A 17,392-nucleotide genomic window follows, 5' to 3' on the forward strand; every position below is an offset into this window, starting at 1 on the left:
CCCCCCCCCCCCCCCCCCCGGTATCTAGAAAGGCTTTCGTTATCAAAGGACAAATAGGAAGGGGGGTTTGGATCCAAGAGGTCAGCACAGTTTGTGGTAGGAGAGCTTCTGAAATGAGGTTTTATCTCTCCCAGAAGTCTCTGAGTGTTCACTGAATTCACAAGGGGAGCGCTGCATAGTTTTGAAAAGATAAGATTTGACCCTGAACGTGGAGGCTTGTTTTCCTGTGACTTGGTGATGTCAAAGAATGAAAACCCACGCTTAGCCTGAGGCCTGATGGCTTGTCTAGCTGACTGGAGGTGGCTTGTCCTTAGATTCTATAAATACTTTATCCCTGGTGCCTAGCATGGTGCCTGACCCAGAGTAGGTGCCTAATAAATGCTGGTTAATCAGTTGGCACTAAAATGTTCACCCAGAGGCAAGCCTTGGGCTCAGGCTAGCCACCCATGTACTCTACTGTGCTCCTTCTCCCAGGGTTTTTAGTCTGGTATAATTTATTCCCTTTCTCCTTCGAATCTCTTTTCACCAGCACTAGACCGTAAGCTCTATGAAGATGAAGTCTCCAGCTTAAAAAAAAAAGATATTTGTTTCACTTTTTGACTTTGTATCTCTAGCACCTCCCATAGGGCTTGAAACATAGTTTGCTGTTCAATTTTTCCATCATGTCCAAATCTTTGTGACTGTATCTGGAGTTTTCTTGGCAGAGATTCTAGAGTGGTTTACTATTTCCTTCTTTAGGAAACAGAGACAAACAGGGTTAAGTGACTTGGCCAAGGTCACACAACTAATAAGTGTCTGAGGCCAGATTTGAATTCGGGAAGATGAAATTTTCAGACTTGGCACTGCTCTACCAGCTGCCTGTAGTATGTAGTAAATACTTATTAGTAAGGATAGCTAGTGTACACACACACACACACACACACACACACACACACACACACAATTCTGAAGTTATTTTTTTAAGGTGAAATAGTTTATTTTACATAAAATAAAGTGAGAAGGAAATAAACTAAGCACTCTTGTATGGAGGTGGTTGCCTCCAACCATCTCCTAAACTTCCTTCACTTGCCTTCATAGATACTTAAGGAAGGAGCTGCTCTGAACCTAGAGTCAGGTCCTGAGTTCAAAGCGAGCCTCAGGGGCAGCTAGGTGGCTTGGAGGATAGAGAGCCAAGCCTAGAGATGGGAAGTCTTAGATTCAAATCTGGACATAGACTACTTCCTAGCTGTGTGATGCTGGGCAAGTCACTTAACCCCGGTTGACTAGCCCTTACTGCTCTCTTGCCCTGGAACCAATCCTTGGTATTGATTCTAAGCGGGAAGGTAAGCTTTTTTTTTTTTTTTAAAAGGCAGCCTCAGATATTTACCTTACCCTCTTCTACCAGATTTAAGGTCTTCCTGATCTTTAAAAATTTTTTTTATATTTATTTTTAAAAAATTTTATTTTTAAAAACTTCCCTTCCTCCTAAGAATCAATCCTGTGTATTGGTTCCAAGGCAGAAAAACAGTAAAGGTTAGGCAATGGGTGTTAAGTGAATTCCCCAGGGTCACAAGGCTAAGCCAGATTGGAACCCAGGACCCTCCCATCTCTGGGCCTGGCTCTCAATCCACTGCACCACCTTGTTGTCCCCACTATACATTTATTATCTTATTAAATCACCACAATAACCCTATGATGTAGGTGCTATTGTTAGTCACATTTTACAGATGAGGAAACAGAGTCCAAGAAGTTATATGACTTGCCCAGAAACACAACTACTATATGTCTGAAGTCAGATTTGAACCCAGATCTTCCCCAGCCTGGTATTCCATCTATCAAACTACCAATCCTTGTTGACTGATTGATTGACTTTGGTCCACTCCATGGGTGGATGGTGAGCTTGGTGGTCACTGACAGTTATTGCTTCTCTCCTTCCTTTTCTGTAGTGTCTGGTGGTTGGAGGAGGACCCTGCGGCTTGCGGACTGCTATCGAACTTGCCTACCTGGGAGCCAAAGTAGTCGTGGTGGAGAAGAGAGATACTTTCTCCAGGAACAACGTGCTGCACCTGTGGCCATTCACCATTCATGACCTGCGGGGTCTGGGTGCCAAAAAGTTCTACGGGAAGTTCTGTGCCGGCTCCATCGACCACATCAGTAAGGGCTGGGACCAGTAACACACGCGCCGGGGGCAGCTCTGCCATGGCATCTGTGGGGAGCTGGTGAAGGGAGATTCAGTGTTGGGGCAGTTTGTACCCAGGTTGCTTTTGCAGGTGGATGACCTCCTCCTGCCTCTAGGTCTGGCTGTCAGTTCACTGAGCCACCTTGCTGCCCTCTGTCAATGTAATTAAAAAAAATTTTTCTTTATTTTATTCCAATAACAGATATACACATAAGCTTTCCATGGTTCCATGATTCACGTTCTCTCCCTCCGCTCTTCCTTCTCCCCTCCTGGAGTTGACAAGTAATTCCACTGGGCAATTCCTGGATTATCGCTCAAAACATTCAATAGAATTTTTAATAACAAATTTTCTGACATTTTCTCCTTATTTCATATTGAAATGTCGTTCCTTCTGTCTTCCACCTGTTAGTCTTTTCTGAGTTTCATAGAATAAGTCTAGATTTCTCAGAGGGCTCTAAAAAGGAGGTGGAAGAGGGAATAAACACTTATTAAATGCCTACGCTGGTCCAGGCTCTGTGCAAAGTGCTTTATAAGTATCTCCTCATTTGATTTTTCAAAATAACCCTAATGGGTGGGTGCCGTTATTATCTTTCCCTTTTTATAGCTGAGGAAACCAAAGCAAGTAGAGGTTAAGTCCAGGGTCATCCAGCTAGCAAGTGTATGAAGCAGGACTTGAATTCAGTCTTCTGGGCTCCAGGTCTGGAGCTCTATCCCCTGGGCCACCAGCCACCTCTGAGTCCAGTGGTTTCCCTGTGTGAGAGTTCTCTGACAGAGTTGGTTCAATACCTTTTCATTGAGCATCTTTCATCTCCTTCTTCTTGATATGGTACCTAGAACCTAGGCCATGAAGCATTTCTGAGCTATAGTGCAAGCAGGCAGTGCCTTCCTCTTTTTGCCTTGAATCTGTTTAATCGGGCATCATTTTGCCCAGATAAACAGGCATGCCATGCATATAACTGAAAACACCTATCTGGCTCCCCTTCCTTACCCTCAGACTTCTCTCCTCATGTCCCTAGTTTTTGAAAATAATCCTTATTTAGCAGTGTTTTGATTTGGCATTCATATCCTGGTGGCCCTCCTGGAGGAGTTCCAATTCATCATTTTCTCCTAAAATATGGTTCTAGAACTCCACAGAATTTTCAAAGCTTGGCTTGCCTAGGGCGGAGGCCATATGGTCAGGGTCACATACAGAGCAAGGAGTAGGGTGAGACTTCTGACTGTGAGAATCCAGGATTTTGTCCTCTGAGCCTGTGCTTCTTTAAGAGGAATGTGAAACACTGGCTCGAGATGGAGGGCTCGGGCCTCAAGGGCTCTTTTTAGAAGATGGGGGCAAAGGTTTAAGGTTGTGCTGGGGGCAGACTAGGGACTGGGGATAAATAACTTTGCTAAAATAGACTGCAAGTGGGATCTTAAAATCAAGTCAGATGCCAATATGATGACTTCTTTGAAATGCCTTTTGAGATAATTACATCCTTAAAATAAGAGAAGACGACTCCATAGGATAGTTTTGTATTTTACTAGAAAGTTGCAGCATTTATTTCCACGCAACTCCCTTCCAACTATAACCATCCTCTCTCCCCCTCCCCCTTCTTTCTCTCCCTTCCTCTCTTCCTTCTTTCTTCCCTCCCTCCCTTTTTCCCTTCCTCCCTCCCTTTTTCCCTTCCTCCCTCCCTTCTTTCCTTCTTTTCCTTCCTTCCTTCCTTCCTTCCTTCCTTTTTTTTTCTTTCCTCTCTTTCCTTTCTCCCCTGCTCTCTCCCTTTCCCCATCCTCTGTAATTGTATCCACATAGAGAATTCTAAGCAAGGCCTTCTCTCTAGCAATACAAATCAATTGTTTTGCAACTTCTAGTTTTCAGAGCATACCCTGGGTCACTGCAAAGCTGAGAGACTTGCCCAGAGTCACATAACCAGTGCCTGTCTGAGGTAGCCCCGCAGATCTTCCTTCTCCCTGGTTTTAGCATATGGCTCCCCTTGTAGAAGCCCCTGAGAGCTGGTGTGGATGGATCCCAGCATCTGTTTGTTCTGCTTCCCCTCCTGTGGACTGCTCTCCTCTCTTCCTCTTTACATGGGATCCTGGCAATGGGTCCTTGCCTGAGTGAGGGGCAGGAGGGCTAACACTGCTCAGTGACTTCCCGCAGGCTCTACCACCTCCTCCCCTTCCCCCTTCAGCTGCCCTCAGGCCCCAAATGCCCCACCACTCTCACCATTCTTCCAGTCTTCACCTTCATCTCTCTTCCTACCACATTCTTTCTACCCATCAGTGGGGTATCCTGGTGTATTCAGCTGGCTAGAGGAGACTGGCAGGGTGTGCTGGAGCCAGCCTGAACCAGCAGAGCTGATTGTTAAAATTTTCAATTTGAGTATTTACTTCTTAGAAATCTACCAACACTCCAAATCAGGGCTTGGTTGATTGTTTCATTCATGATCTGACTTCCAAAAATTGATTAAGGGATTGCTCAGAATTTTTATGGGAACTGCCCCCTATGGGAGAGTTAAGGGTAAACAATTGTAATTTGTGGGAGAAATGCAACTGTCTATAATGAATGAATTAGTGAAAAAAGGATGCATTAATAGTTTGTGCCAAGGATCTGCTAAGCAAGAAACAAAAGCAAGTGTAAAACAGTTCCTTTCCCCAGAGAAAGACATCCCATCATGTCTTAATAGACACATAAGGTAGAGATGACCAGAGACGTGTGGCTTGGGCGATGGCCTTAGAGAGCATGGTGACTGGAGGACTAGAACAATTGATTGAAATACCATTATCAAGTAACAGAGAGTGGCTATCATTTCTGTGGCATCTAGTTGTACTAAGCTGCCACTGACCAGGTCATTGAAGAAGCCAGGAACAGAGAGGAGAAAAGTGAGGAGCCTAGGAACCAGTTAATAGAGAAGAAAGGTCCCTGGTGAGAGTGAAGAAGGATTAGTGACCATCTGAACCCCTGGGAGCCCTGAACCATTGTATAAAAGACTTGTACAGAGAATATCTGGCTGTACTCCTTGGAACTTCATCCTGTGCTCCCCAATCTCGTCATCTTGCAAGATCACACAAGCCTTGAAACTCACACCTCCTCAGGAACACCCCTGGGGCCAGGGACCCTCCTGATTAGAGAGAGGAGGGTACACGGTGGAGAGTTCCTCCATTTAAGGAGGGCATCCAGGGCAACTGTCACATCATTTCTCAGTAGTCGGCTGCACCCCTCTAGACTTCTTCATGTCCTTGTATCAAATGTTTTTTCTCTTTTCTCTTTAAAAAACAAACAAACCCTTAATTTGGAATTAGTCTTAGAATTAATACTGTGTGTTGGTTCCACCACAGAAAAGCTTTAAGGACTGGGCAGGGATAGTTAAGTGATTTGCCCAGCGTCACACAGCCAGGAAGTATCTATGGTTATATTTGAACCCAGGACCTCCTGTCTCTTGTCCTGGCTTTCTATTCACAGAGCCACCTATGTGCCCGTCCCTTTTCCTTTTTCCATTTCTTTTTCTTTGTTCTCTTCCCTATTAGACTGGGAGCTCCTTGAGAGCAGGGGCTATCTTTTGTCTTTCTTTGTATTCCCAGGACTCAGCTCAGTGCCTGCCACAGAGTAGGCGCTTGTTAATTGTGTTGATTGGGTCTTCCTCCTTTCCTGCAGAGTCTTGCTTTGACCAACCTTCGAACTTCTACTGGGGGCTGGGAGGAGTGTGGGATAGAAATTTCCAAGCTCATGGGTCATTCCTTCTAGGGAGATCTGAAGGCTATCTAGAACCTGTTCTTTAGCTAGTGTCATTTGGACAATGGGATTGGCTGCCTGGATACTTGGTGCCTGGGCACCTGAAATCATTCCATTGTTCCTCCCTTTTTTGACAGGTATTCGACAGCTTCAGCTCATCTTGTTCAAGGTAGCACTGATGTTGGGAGTGGAAATCCACGTGAACGTAGAGTTCGTCAAGGTCCTCGAGCCTCCTGAAGATCAGGAAAACCAAAGTAGGGACTATTTTTCTGACTTAAATAAACCCACCTACTTTTCTAGGCTACTCCCCCAAGAAATGCTCCCCCTGGAAGTTTTCTGGGCTGAGTCCATTATTCTCCTCATCTTCATTGGCAACTGCTGTGACTCAACTCTGAGAGAGTATTTTTCCGTCTCAAACAGCTGATGCTGCAATTTAGGCAGTAGGAGGGTGTCATGGTCATATGATCTGAGCCAGAAGTTGGGTTTTGTTTGGTTGGGAATTAAATATTCTCATGCTTTCCTCATTTTCCAAGACTTTTAGAATCAATTGGTTCCAAGACAGAAGAGGTGTAAGGGCTAGCAAAAAAATATGCCCAAGGTCATACAGTAGGAAGTATCTGGAGCTGGATTTGAACCCAGGATCTCCCATCTCTAGGTCTGGCTCTCAATCTACAGAGCCACCTAGCTATCCCCAAGTTCAAAAATCCTCCTAGGGCATTCATGAGACATAGATCTTCAGTTTAGCCTATAAAACCCTCACTCTTGCAGTTCCTTCTGGATTTCCTTTGTGTCCACACTAATAGGTAGTTGAACTCCCATCCATCCCCTATCCTGAATTTTCTATTCCTGGGGAAGGGATGATTCACCGCTTCCCAGAGCTCTAGAAATGACTGAGAATCCTGGCTTAGGGTAGCCAGGAAGATTTTTTTCAAAATTTGTTTCCTTGTAATCCTGCCTTTTCTACAGAGCAGGAAAAACCAAGGCAAACTTTAACCTGTTGAATGTCACTCCATTATAAAGTGACAGCAGGGGGCTATTGAAAGTCAACTAAATTTATATTTGCATTGGGGGGACCTGCATTCAAATCCTGCCTCTGTCATTGACTACTTGTGTTACCTTAGAAAAGTTGTATCATCTCTCTGGGATTCATTTTCCTCCTCTGTAAAATGAGGACTTTAGATAAAATGACCTTAAAAAGGTCCCTTCTAATGCTGTCTACAATGCCTTCATCCATTAGGGACTGGTAAATGATATGACGGAATTGGTGATGTGATAGGGAAATATTTTAAGAACTAACTGAGTTATGAATCCTTCTCTCATGGACCAAGAGGCAAGCCCTGTCCCATTTCGACCATCCTTAAACCAACTCACCACGTTTCCCTTTCTCTCTAGAAATAGGCTGGAGAGCAGAAATTCTACCTGCAGATCACCCACTATCTGATTTTGAGTTTGATGTTATCATTGGTGCTGATGGCCGCAGGAACACTCTAGAAGGTAAGAAAATTGCTGTCCTTTTCTAAGAGGACTCCCAAGTGGGTGAGGGCAGAAAATCCTGGACTGATTGGGAAGTGGGCGCTTTGTGAAGATGTGCAGACTAATTGATCCATTCTGGCAAAGAAAGTGTGCCCATAATCTGCGGGACTGGCACCTAAATAGAAAATAGGTATATCAATGGTGAACATAGTAATTAGGTTGTTGGATTTTTTAGAGGGACAGTGGGTGGAATGTGTGTGTGTGTGTGTGTGTGTGTGTGTGTGTGTGTGTGTGTGTGTGTACATGTGTGTCTTCAAACATGGATTATCAAGAGCCCATAGCCAGGTCCTGATTATTGCAAATAATGAATCCCTGAAAATGGTCACACATTTGAAATCACATTAACCAAAATTTTAAGTATGTAAAATATGGTCATTAGTTCTAGCCCAATGGAAATATGAATAATGTGACTACTTCAGTGATTCTTTTTTTTTTTTAACCCTTTCCTTCTATCTTAGAATCAAATACTAATTATTGGCAGAAGAGTGGTAAAGACTAGGCAATTGGAATTAAATGACTTGTCCAGGGCCACCCAGCTAGAAAATGTCTGAGGTCATATTTGAACCCAAGACCTCCCATCTCTAGGTCTGGCTCTCTGTTCATTGAGCCATGTAGCTGCCCCTACTTCAGTGATTCTTTAGTCACACTCATTGGAACTTAGCTGTGCAGACTACTGGGACACATAGAATCACTCAAATATGCCTAGAGGGCAGGAATTACTCCCACTCTTGTCTTTGAATCCTTAGCATCTATCAAAGGACCTGGTTCATGGTGAATGTTCAATGAATACTTAATTGGTTCTACCTATTCAGGTTTGAGCTTAGAGAGGCCACTTGAGGCTGGAATACATGTAGCTGAGAGCCTCCCCCATTTCTCAGAACCCTAGCTCCAGGTGGTACATACATTCTCCTCCTCATCCCTTGAATCCCCCTATTAGCTCGGCCCAGTGCTAGCCCAGTGGCACCTAACTCTTTCTTGATCCAAGAACTAGTCGGTTCTGCCTCCTTGATACAAAGTTCCCCAAATATAACATTTTATCCCTTCATTTGGAAAGCCAGCCGACACCTGATGGGTTTGCCTTCCCATCATGCCCCACATTCAGGGGACCAGGGGCTGCCAAGTAAGTCTGCTAGGATGATTGACGGGTGAGTGTTGGGTGTGTGGCGAACACCAGGGCTGGGTTTGTTCCCAAAGGGTGAGTCATATCTATGGTTATCCAGGTGAGTAAAGTCCGAGAGAGAGAGAGAAAGAGAGGGAGGGAAAGTGGGAAAGAACGTGACTGAACTGGGGGGCAGGGCTGAGGACTTGCCATTTGATGGCATACCATACCTCTGAATCCTTTCTGGGAACAGAAGCTTAGCCTTTGCTCCCTCCCAGCTGTGAAAAGGGAACTGCTGCCCAATTCCATCCCAGCCTTGTAGCAAGTACCCAGGTTCCTTGGGGGGGAAAAGGGCCACCCCATCTGCCTTTCATTTTCTCTTACCTAGAGAGCTTTTTTTTTTTTTTTTGGACAATGACCAGACATGACATACCTGGTCACATTGAAAATTAGCTCCAGAAATTATCCCTCATTTTTGGACTCCTGAGATCCTTTTTGGTTCTAATTCTCTGATTTTGTAAGTCAGACCTTCCCTAAGGAAGCATCTCATGTTTTTCATCAAGAAAGCCTCTGTACTTTAGAGGGAAGGGTTGGGAGGCCATTGTACTGCTCGGGTGGGTCCCTGTACCACCTGGGAGCATCTACCTCATTGATGAGAGATCTGCCCACTGCCTTGCTCACCCTCTGTTGCCTATTGGTACCCAGTATTGTACATGAAGGCACTTTACTTAGGCTTCCTCTCAAACACTGCAAAGAATCCATTCTAGAGGAAAATGAGGCAATATCCCCACCATCCCACTGGCAAGGATGAGGTTAGAATAACCACAACCAGAAGAGATGATCTGATTTTGGTGGAGTCCAAAAGGGGCAAAAACAAATTGTAGATTTGTTTTATTTTGCTCTACTCATCTGTTACAAAGATTGTGATGCTCCTTTTTGTTGTTTCTTTGGGGAGTGGGATAGGAGAGCTAGGAAGAGAAATCCCCCAAAGTAGGCCATTGAAACATTCTTTGAAATGTAGAGAAGAGAAATGAAAGGAGTTCAGAAGGAAACATGGATAAGCAGGACAGTTTTGAAAGTAACATGCTGAATTGTCTCTTTTTTTCTTTTAAGCAAATTGTATATAACAAATGGGGCAGAGAATCTTTTTTTTAAAACCCTAATATCTTTTATATATATCCTTCTATATTAATTTTATTTGTTACAGTAGGGCTAGGCAATGGAGGTTAAGTGACTTGCCCAGGGTCACACAGCTAGGAAGTGTCTGAGGCCAAATTTGAACCCAGGACCTCCCATCTCTAGGCCTGGCTCTCAATCCACTGAGCCATCTAGCTGCCCCTAGGGCAGAGATTCTTAACTTCTTTTATGTCCTGGACCCCTTAGAAATCTCCTGAAAGCCCATGGATCCTTCTCAGAATAATGTTTTTTAAATGCACAAAATAAAAGATATAGCATCATATAGGATGTAAGATTGCAAAGAAAAGTGATTTTATGTATATAAAATTATTTTATAGGTATAAAAGTATTTTATATATATAAAATGATTATATATGGAAATACACAAAATACATGTACAAAAGCAATTAATGGCCAACCCCAGGTTAAGAACCCCTGTTACAGGGTCACTCTCTTTTCTTTTCTGTTCTACTTTATTTATATGGAAAATGTCCTTTCTTAAGATGTTTCTTAAATTCATAATAAAGAAACGAAATTTAAACAGCAGCAAAGAAAACTTGAGGAAGAAAGAAAGAAAGAGGAGGGAGAGAGGAAGGGCCAGGAGGAGCTATTCAGCCACGTCTTGTCTCTTTGTCCAAACCTCAGAGTTTTTGAGTTTCTGCCCATCCCGATTCCCTAGTCCCCGGGTCCTCTCTCACATGTTTGTGGGGACGTTGCGAACAGTGACCACATTAACCTTGCTCAGCCCTCCAGACCCGTCCCAGAGAAAAGACACGCTTTTTCCTTTTTTCTCCACCCAGGTTTCAGAAGGAAAGAATTCCGTGGGAAGCTGGCTATTGCAATCACTGCCAACTTCATAAACAGAAACACCACGGCCGAGGCCAAGGTAGAAGAGATCAGTGGGGTGGCTTTCATCTTCAATCAGAAGTTCTTTCAGGATCTTAAAGAAGAAACAGGTGGGTCCTTCACCTCCCTCTAAGCCAGGCTAGAGGCCAGTGCTTTTCAAATACGTGTTTAGTGATCTTGGACTCTAAAGGGGGAAAGTATCTGTGATAAAGTGACAGCAGGGGGATGATCTCTAGATATTATCTTTTTTCAAATCCTACCATCTTCTGTAAGACACCTTTCCTGGTTCGTCTAAAATCCTTTGCCTTCCCTCCGAGATTATGGCCGGTTTCTCCTGCAATACATCTTGTATGTACATGGCTTTTTGTATCTTGTTTCCTCTGTTAGGATATGAGTTTCTGGAGGGCAGGGGCTGGTTTTTGCCTTTCTTGGCACATTCTGGGCTTAACACAGTGCCCTGTACATAGAAGGTGCTTCGTCAGTGCTTGCTGACTTGACTCTAGGATGACCTCTGGCTTTCTTAGGGTTCAGACAGCAGAATACGGCAGTCTTTTTATATGGCTTCAAGTCATGGATTACTACAGTCTCTGAAGCATTAAAAATGACTTATCACCCAGCGGGCAATGGAGGCAAATGATGGGCGTGAGCTGCCACCCCTTACAAATAAGGGCTTATAAAAGGACCAAGGAAGAAAAGAGTGTTATCAAAGACATGTATTATATATGATGAAAAACTATGGCCATGGGTCAAGAACAAGGGTGAAACAGCCCGTGAGGTCAGGAGAAAGAAGGTCCAACCAGTATTTTAGGTAGAATCCTAATATGGCTCTTATTGGGGGTGTGGGGGGGTGGGGTGGGGAATAGATGAAAGTCATTGAGGTTAAATTGATAGATTACATTCTGCCATTTTGAAGGGTATGCCCCCATTAAAGAGGTTATTTGGGTACCTGAGTGAGGAAACCCTTTAGGGCAAGAACTTTGGGGCAGTATGGCAGAGGAGGAGAGCCCCCCCCCCCCCCGGACGGAGGGGATACAAAGACCTGGGTTTTCTAATTTTATTTTATTTTATTTTTTAAACCCTTACCTTCCATCCAATACTGTATATTGGCTCCCAGGCAGAAGAGTGGTAAGGATAGACAATGGGGGTCAAGTGACTTGCCCAGGGTCACACAGCTAGGACATGTCTGAGGTCAGATTTGAACCTAGGACCTCCTGTCTCTAGGCCTGACTCTCAATCCACTGAGCCATCCAGCTGCCCCTGATCCTTGAACTTTTAAACAAAGAAAACTCCTTTCCCTCCACTTCCTAATTGAACATTCAGGCCATTGCTGGCCTGAGCTACCCAGCTGCCCCTTTAGTATCAATTCTAAGACAGAAGAATGGCAAAGGCTAGGCAATGAGGATGAAATGACTTGCCCAGGATCACATAGCTGTCTGAGGCCAGATTTGAACCCAGGTCCTCCCAACTCCAGATCTGGTCCTCTGTCCAGTGTGCTACCTACCTAGCTGCCCCCACAAGGAGGTATTTAATGGAGAGTGATCAGAATAAAAGAATTTTGAAAACTTGAATGGAGCCTTTTCATGTGCAATGTTTTCATGGAGGCCTTCTGAAATTGGTGTTTAGTCTTATCTCAACAGAAATCAGTGTGAATGCTCCATGTGACCACTGCTCGAGTTTCTTTTGGAGACAGTTTCCCTGTTGCTGCTTCATATTTAATAAGATTAAAGGGGTTACTAAAGTGCCTCTGCCTTGTTGGCCTAGTTTGTTTGTTTTTACCTCCTTTTGGTCTAGACCTGGGATTTCTTTGGTAGAGGCAATTGCCAGGGAAGAAACTCCCTCTTCCAAAAAAGTTTAGCAACTCTTCTCCTATTCAGCGTTTTCAAGAGTTACTTGGGTTAAATGGTTTGTCCCAAGGCCACACAAACAGGATGGGTCAGAAGTGAACCTTGAACCCAGGTCTTCCTGACTCTATTTGTTACCTGCTCTCTATCTGTTATGCCCCACTGCTTGTCACTGGGTCCTAATAGCAAGATGCCCTTTCTTCTGTGCTAAGGAGGCCCTTCCTTCTTCCTTCTTTCCATATAATATTACATGAGACCTCAGGAGACCTCAGGAGTCATCTAGCCAGACCCCCAACTTCAATCCAAATAGTTTGCACATTGCCTCCCTAAGAGGTGACCATCCATCATCCCGTTTGAATACATCCATTCACAGGGAACTCACTATTATTGCTCCACCCTAGCAGCACATTCCTTTGTTGAGCAGCTGGAATTACTAAGCTATTTCTTCTGATGTTGAAATAAAATCTGCCTCCCTGTAAGCTCTTCCATTGTTCTTCATTCTGTCCTCTGGTGCCAAGTATTTTCAACAAGGATTAGGTTCTTTGACATCTGTTTGGTTTAAGTAAAAATAATAATGATCATGATAACAATCGCTAGCATTTACATAGCACTTTAAAGTTTGTAAAGCACTTTACAAATATCATCTCATCTTATCCTCATGACAACCCTGGGAGGGAAGCCCTGTTATTGCCTGCATCTTAAAGCTGGGGAAACTGAGGCAGATGTTAAATGACTTGCCCAAGGTCACCCAGCTATTAAATATCTGAGGTCCCATTCAAACTCTACTCTTTCTGACTCCAGACCCAGTAATCTATCCACTATACCATCTGGTTATGACTGCAAGCTTTTCAGATTTGCTGTGGATAGCCTGTTGATGGGGATAGCCATAAAAGCAAAACTGCCTTCTTATTCCACTCAAGCAATCAGTATCTTGTTGGGACTGTTAGCTAGCTATAGATAGTTATTGATTTTCTGTATTAACTGGAGAAGGAAATGATAAGCCATTCCAGTATCCTCATGGACAGCTGTGGTCCATTGAGTCATGAAGAGTCAGATATGACTGAGTGACAGAACAACAACAAAATGGTTAGTCAAGTAAACTCTTTTATTTTTTAAATCCTTATTTTCAGTCTTGGAATCAATACTAAGTATTGGTTCCAAGGCAGAAGAGCAGTAAGAGCTAGGCAATTGGGACTAAGTGACTTATCCAGGGTCACACAGGTAGGAATTGTCCAAGGTCAAATTTGAACCCAGAGCCTCCCTTCTCCAAAGCTGGCTCTCTATCCACTGAGTCACCTAGCTGCCCTTTAAGTAAGCTCTTGTATGTGTCCCACCTTGGCCACAAACCAAAGCCAGATTCTGTGAATGCTGATGAGCAAAAAGCGATCCATCCCACACCTTATTTGACAAATGTCCCATTTATCTCTTTGTAGGAATCGACCTGGAGAACATCGTCTACTATAAGGACAGCACTCACTACTTTGTCATGACGGCAAAGAAACAGAGCCTCCTGGACAAGGGGGTCATTGTGAATGTAGGTGGCCACCCTCCTGGAGAAGTTCTCCTCTAAGACTCTGGGGGACACAGATTGAGTTTTTATGTTTTATTATCATCTTCTGTATCCATATCCCAGTTATTTCCTCTTTCCATTGCTACCCTCCATTGAACTCACCCTAGTAACAATCGATGAAGCCAACGAATACAGTAACTGCATCTGACAATGTATACCGCATTTTGTATCCATAGTCCCCCCACAGCTCTCTTCTGAGGGGAAATTCCTTCATTGTCAGGTCCCGAGAACTAAGTTTGTTGACTATGATTCATCAGAGTTTAATCCCTTTTCAGTGTCAGCCATTTGAGTTATGGTCATCATGGAAACTCTTCTCTTAGGTCTGGTTTCTTCACTTGGTATCACCTATGCCAATCACCTCATCATTCTCTATATTCTTCATATTCATTATTATTTGTGGGGCAAAATTGGCCATAACTCTCATATCATAAATTGGGAAACCATCCCCTGGTTGATGTACCTGTTTCATCTTCAAAATGCTGTAGAGGGCAGCTATGAATATTTTGTTACAGTAATAATAAGCTTTTATACAATGCTTTGAGCTTTGCAGATTATATTCCCTATATTTTTTTATTTGATTCTCACAACCCTATGAAGTAAATACCTTCATTATCCCTATTTTATAGATGAGGAAACAAAGACTGACTTGCCTCACTAGCTGGGATTTTATTTCCCTGAGTGTCTTCCTGATTTCCTAGAAATCAGGGTCAGGATTTACAGAGTTACAGGGTCCTTGAATTCTCTGCTTCTGTCCCAAGCTATTATTTGGGCTTTAAAGCTAAATGAGGCCTTTTTTTAAAAAAAAATTTTTTAAATTTTCCATGGTTACATCATTCATGTTCTTTCCTTCCCCTCCTCCAGCCCCCTCCCATAGCCAATATGCAATTCCCCTGGGTTTTACATGTGTCATTGATCAAGACCTATTTCCATATTATTAATATTTGCATTAGGGTGATCGTTCAGATCCCCAATCATATCCCAATCGACCCATGTGGTCAAGCAATTGTTTTTCTTCTGTGTTTCTCCTCCCACAGTTCTTCTTCTGGATGTGGCTAGTTTTTCTCATAAGTCCCTCAGCCTTGCTCTGGGTTCTTGCATTGCTGCTAGTAGAGAAGTCCGTTAGGTTCATTTGTGCCACAGTGTATCCATCTCTGTGTATAAGGTTCTCCTGGTTCTGCTCCTTTCACTCTGCATTAGTTTCTGGAGGTCTTCCAGTTCACATGGAATTCCTCCAATTCATTATTCCTTTGAGCACAATAGTATTCCATCACTAACATATACCACAATTTGTTCAGCCATTCCCCAATCGAAGGGCATCCCCTAATAAATGAGGTCTTTAAAAAAAAAAAAAAAAAAAAAAAAAAAACTCTTACCTTCTGTCTGAGTAGTGCCAGTTCCAAAGCAAAAGAGTGGTAAAGGCTAGGCATTGGGGGTTAAGTGACATGCCCAGGGTCTTATAGCTAGGAAGTGTCTGAGATCAGATTTGAACCCAGGACTTTCCATCTCTAGCCTGGCTCTAAATCCCCAAAGGTACTTAACTACACTTAACTGAGGTCTTCAACCAAAGGTTAAACTTGTTATTTTTTTTCCCCTCATGAGTTCATTTATTTCTCCCTTCTTCTAATTCTCCTTACAAATCTGGTTCTGCTTTCTGAGTGGCCAAAACTGATTAGGTGACAGTTGAGATGCTGATGCTGGTGGGATAGTAATGTAGGAAGGTTTGGATCCTAATCTTGCCTCTGCCTTATTTTTTTTAAACTCTTACCTTCTGTCTTAGAATGAATACTTTTTATTGGATCTAAGGCAGAAAAGCAATAAGGGCTAGAAAGTAGAGGTTAAGTGACTTGCCCAGGGTCATAGAGCTGCCTTTGCCTTTTGTTAGCTGAGTAAACCTGGAAAAGTCAAATCACCACTGAAAGCCTCATATGTAAAATGAGCATCAGGAGACCTGCCCGGACTTCTTTACCCTAAATATTTGAGGAGCAAATAAGAATAATGGATGTCAACATGTTTTAAAACATGTATAGGGGGAGCTAAGGGATAGAGAGCCAAACCTGGAATTAGGAGGACCTGGGTTCAAATCTGGCCTCAGATGTTTCTGAACTGTGTGAACTATGTGACCCTGGGCAAGTCACTTAACCTCTACTTTCTAGCCCTTATTGCTTTTCTGCCTTAGATCTTGATTGCCTAGCCCTTGCTGCTCTTCTGTCTTAGAACTGATACTAAGACAGAAGGTAGGGATTAAAAAATGTTCAGAAATACAAGATTAGGGGATTGACTCTGGGAGGTGCAGATCTAAAATTGAATTACTACTGGGAACTTCCAGCACAGAAACTGATTCAGATGTGAAATTTCTCCATCACTTTGAATCTTAGAGCCTCCCCTCGAAACAATGAAATCTTGCCCAGCCTGTGTCAGATACCAGACTGGGGTCTAGAGCTTCCTTACTCTATCTTCTCTCTTGTATCACCTCTCCTGGCTATGGTAAAAATGGTTATAAAAATCATTTTATAATTTTAAATGATGATGATTTTATTAATATCATATCATAATGTCAATATAGTATCATAATATGATAGAGCCTCATGTTATGATAATATTGGTAAAATATTCTTATTTTATTCATGACATTATTGAACGAGTCCTAGATATTGAGAATCAGCGTATTTGGAACTAGAAGGGACCTCAGATATCAACTAATCTGCTCCCCAGTTTTATGTGTCCCTGTCCCAGCTTCTAAACCATTGCCTTGTTTGGCCACCCGCTACTCTGCCCTGGCAATCTCCCTCTCTCTAGTGCCTCCCCCCCTCCATTCTCCAACCCCTGCTGCGCCTGGCTATTATTGGCTTCTCTCTCCCGGTGCTTGAATATCAGATACCCAGGGTATCTGGGACTAGAGAACAGCAGTGAGTACAAGAAGCATTAGGTGTCCATTGGAGCTGCTCCTCTCAGTTCCCAAGCCCTAGAGAGTAGTGAGATAAGGATCCAGCAACGGCAGGTCAGCGTCATTCTCTGGGCGAAACACACCTCGCTCAGTCATCGCCGCTTGTCTCGGAAGAATGCATCCCTTCTCTTGCCAGGTTTCACCAGCAGCAACTCGCATGGCGTCTGTAATCCAGTTCTCCCCAGGGCTTCCTTCGTGTTGGTATGTGTGGTACCTTGGCGGCCACAGAGGAGGAAGTCTCCAGGAGGAGAGATCTCAGGATGATTCATATTGATACCTGACTCCAGATGGTCCTAGTGCCACTGCCCTCAGGCTGGGGGACAAGGCATCTACCAGAATATTTTGGAAAATGTCCAAAGAATGCAGCTTTTTCACCTGAAGCCAGAAGTCTTGGGTTGAAGGACTCACTCAACAGTCGTCTAGCTTTTTGACCCTGGACAAGTCACTTAACTAATCTGAACGTGTTTCCTCACCTCTAAAATGGGACTGATAATAACTCCCCTATTTGTCTGAGGA

The 17,392-nt window shown here is 43.5% G+C and overlaps 1 protein-coding gene across 1 annotated transcript in view; it reads left to right on the forward strand.

Annotated features, from left to right (window-relative positions):
• Positions 1–17,392, forward strand: part of MICAL2 (microtubule associated monooxygenase, calponin and LIM domain containing 2) — a 278,713-nt gene that overhangs the window by 106,751 nt on the left and 154,570 nt on the right. The window contains exons 3-7 of the mRNA XM_044681829.1: positions 1,926–2,133; positions 6,005–6,121; positions 7,260–7,361; positions 10,476–10,631; positions 13,796–13,896. Coding sequence (XP_044537764.1) covers positions 1,926–2,133; positions 6,005–6,121; positions 7,260–7,361; positions 10,476–10,631; positions 13,796–13,896 — 684 coding nt within the window. The remainder of the gene's footprint in view (positions 1–1,925; positions 2,134–6,004; positions 6,122–7,259; positions 7,362–10,475; positions 10,632–13,795; positions 13,897–17,392) is intronic.

Source organism: Gracilinanus agilis, chromosome 6 (genome assembly GCF_016433145.1).
Source record: "Gracilinanus agilis isolate LMUSP501 chromosome 6, AgileGrace, whole genome shotgun sequence".
NCBI lineage: Eukaryota > Metazoa > Chordata > Mammalia > Didelphimorphia > Didelphidae > Gracilinanus > Gracilinanus agilis.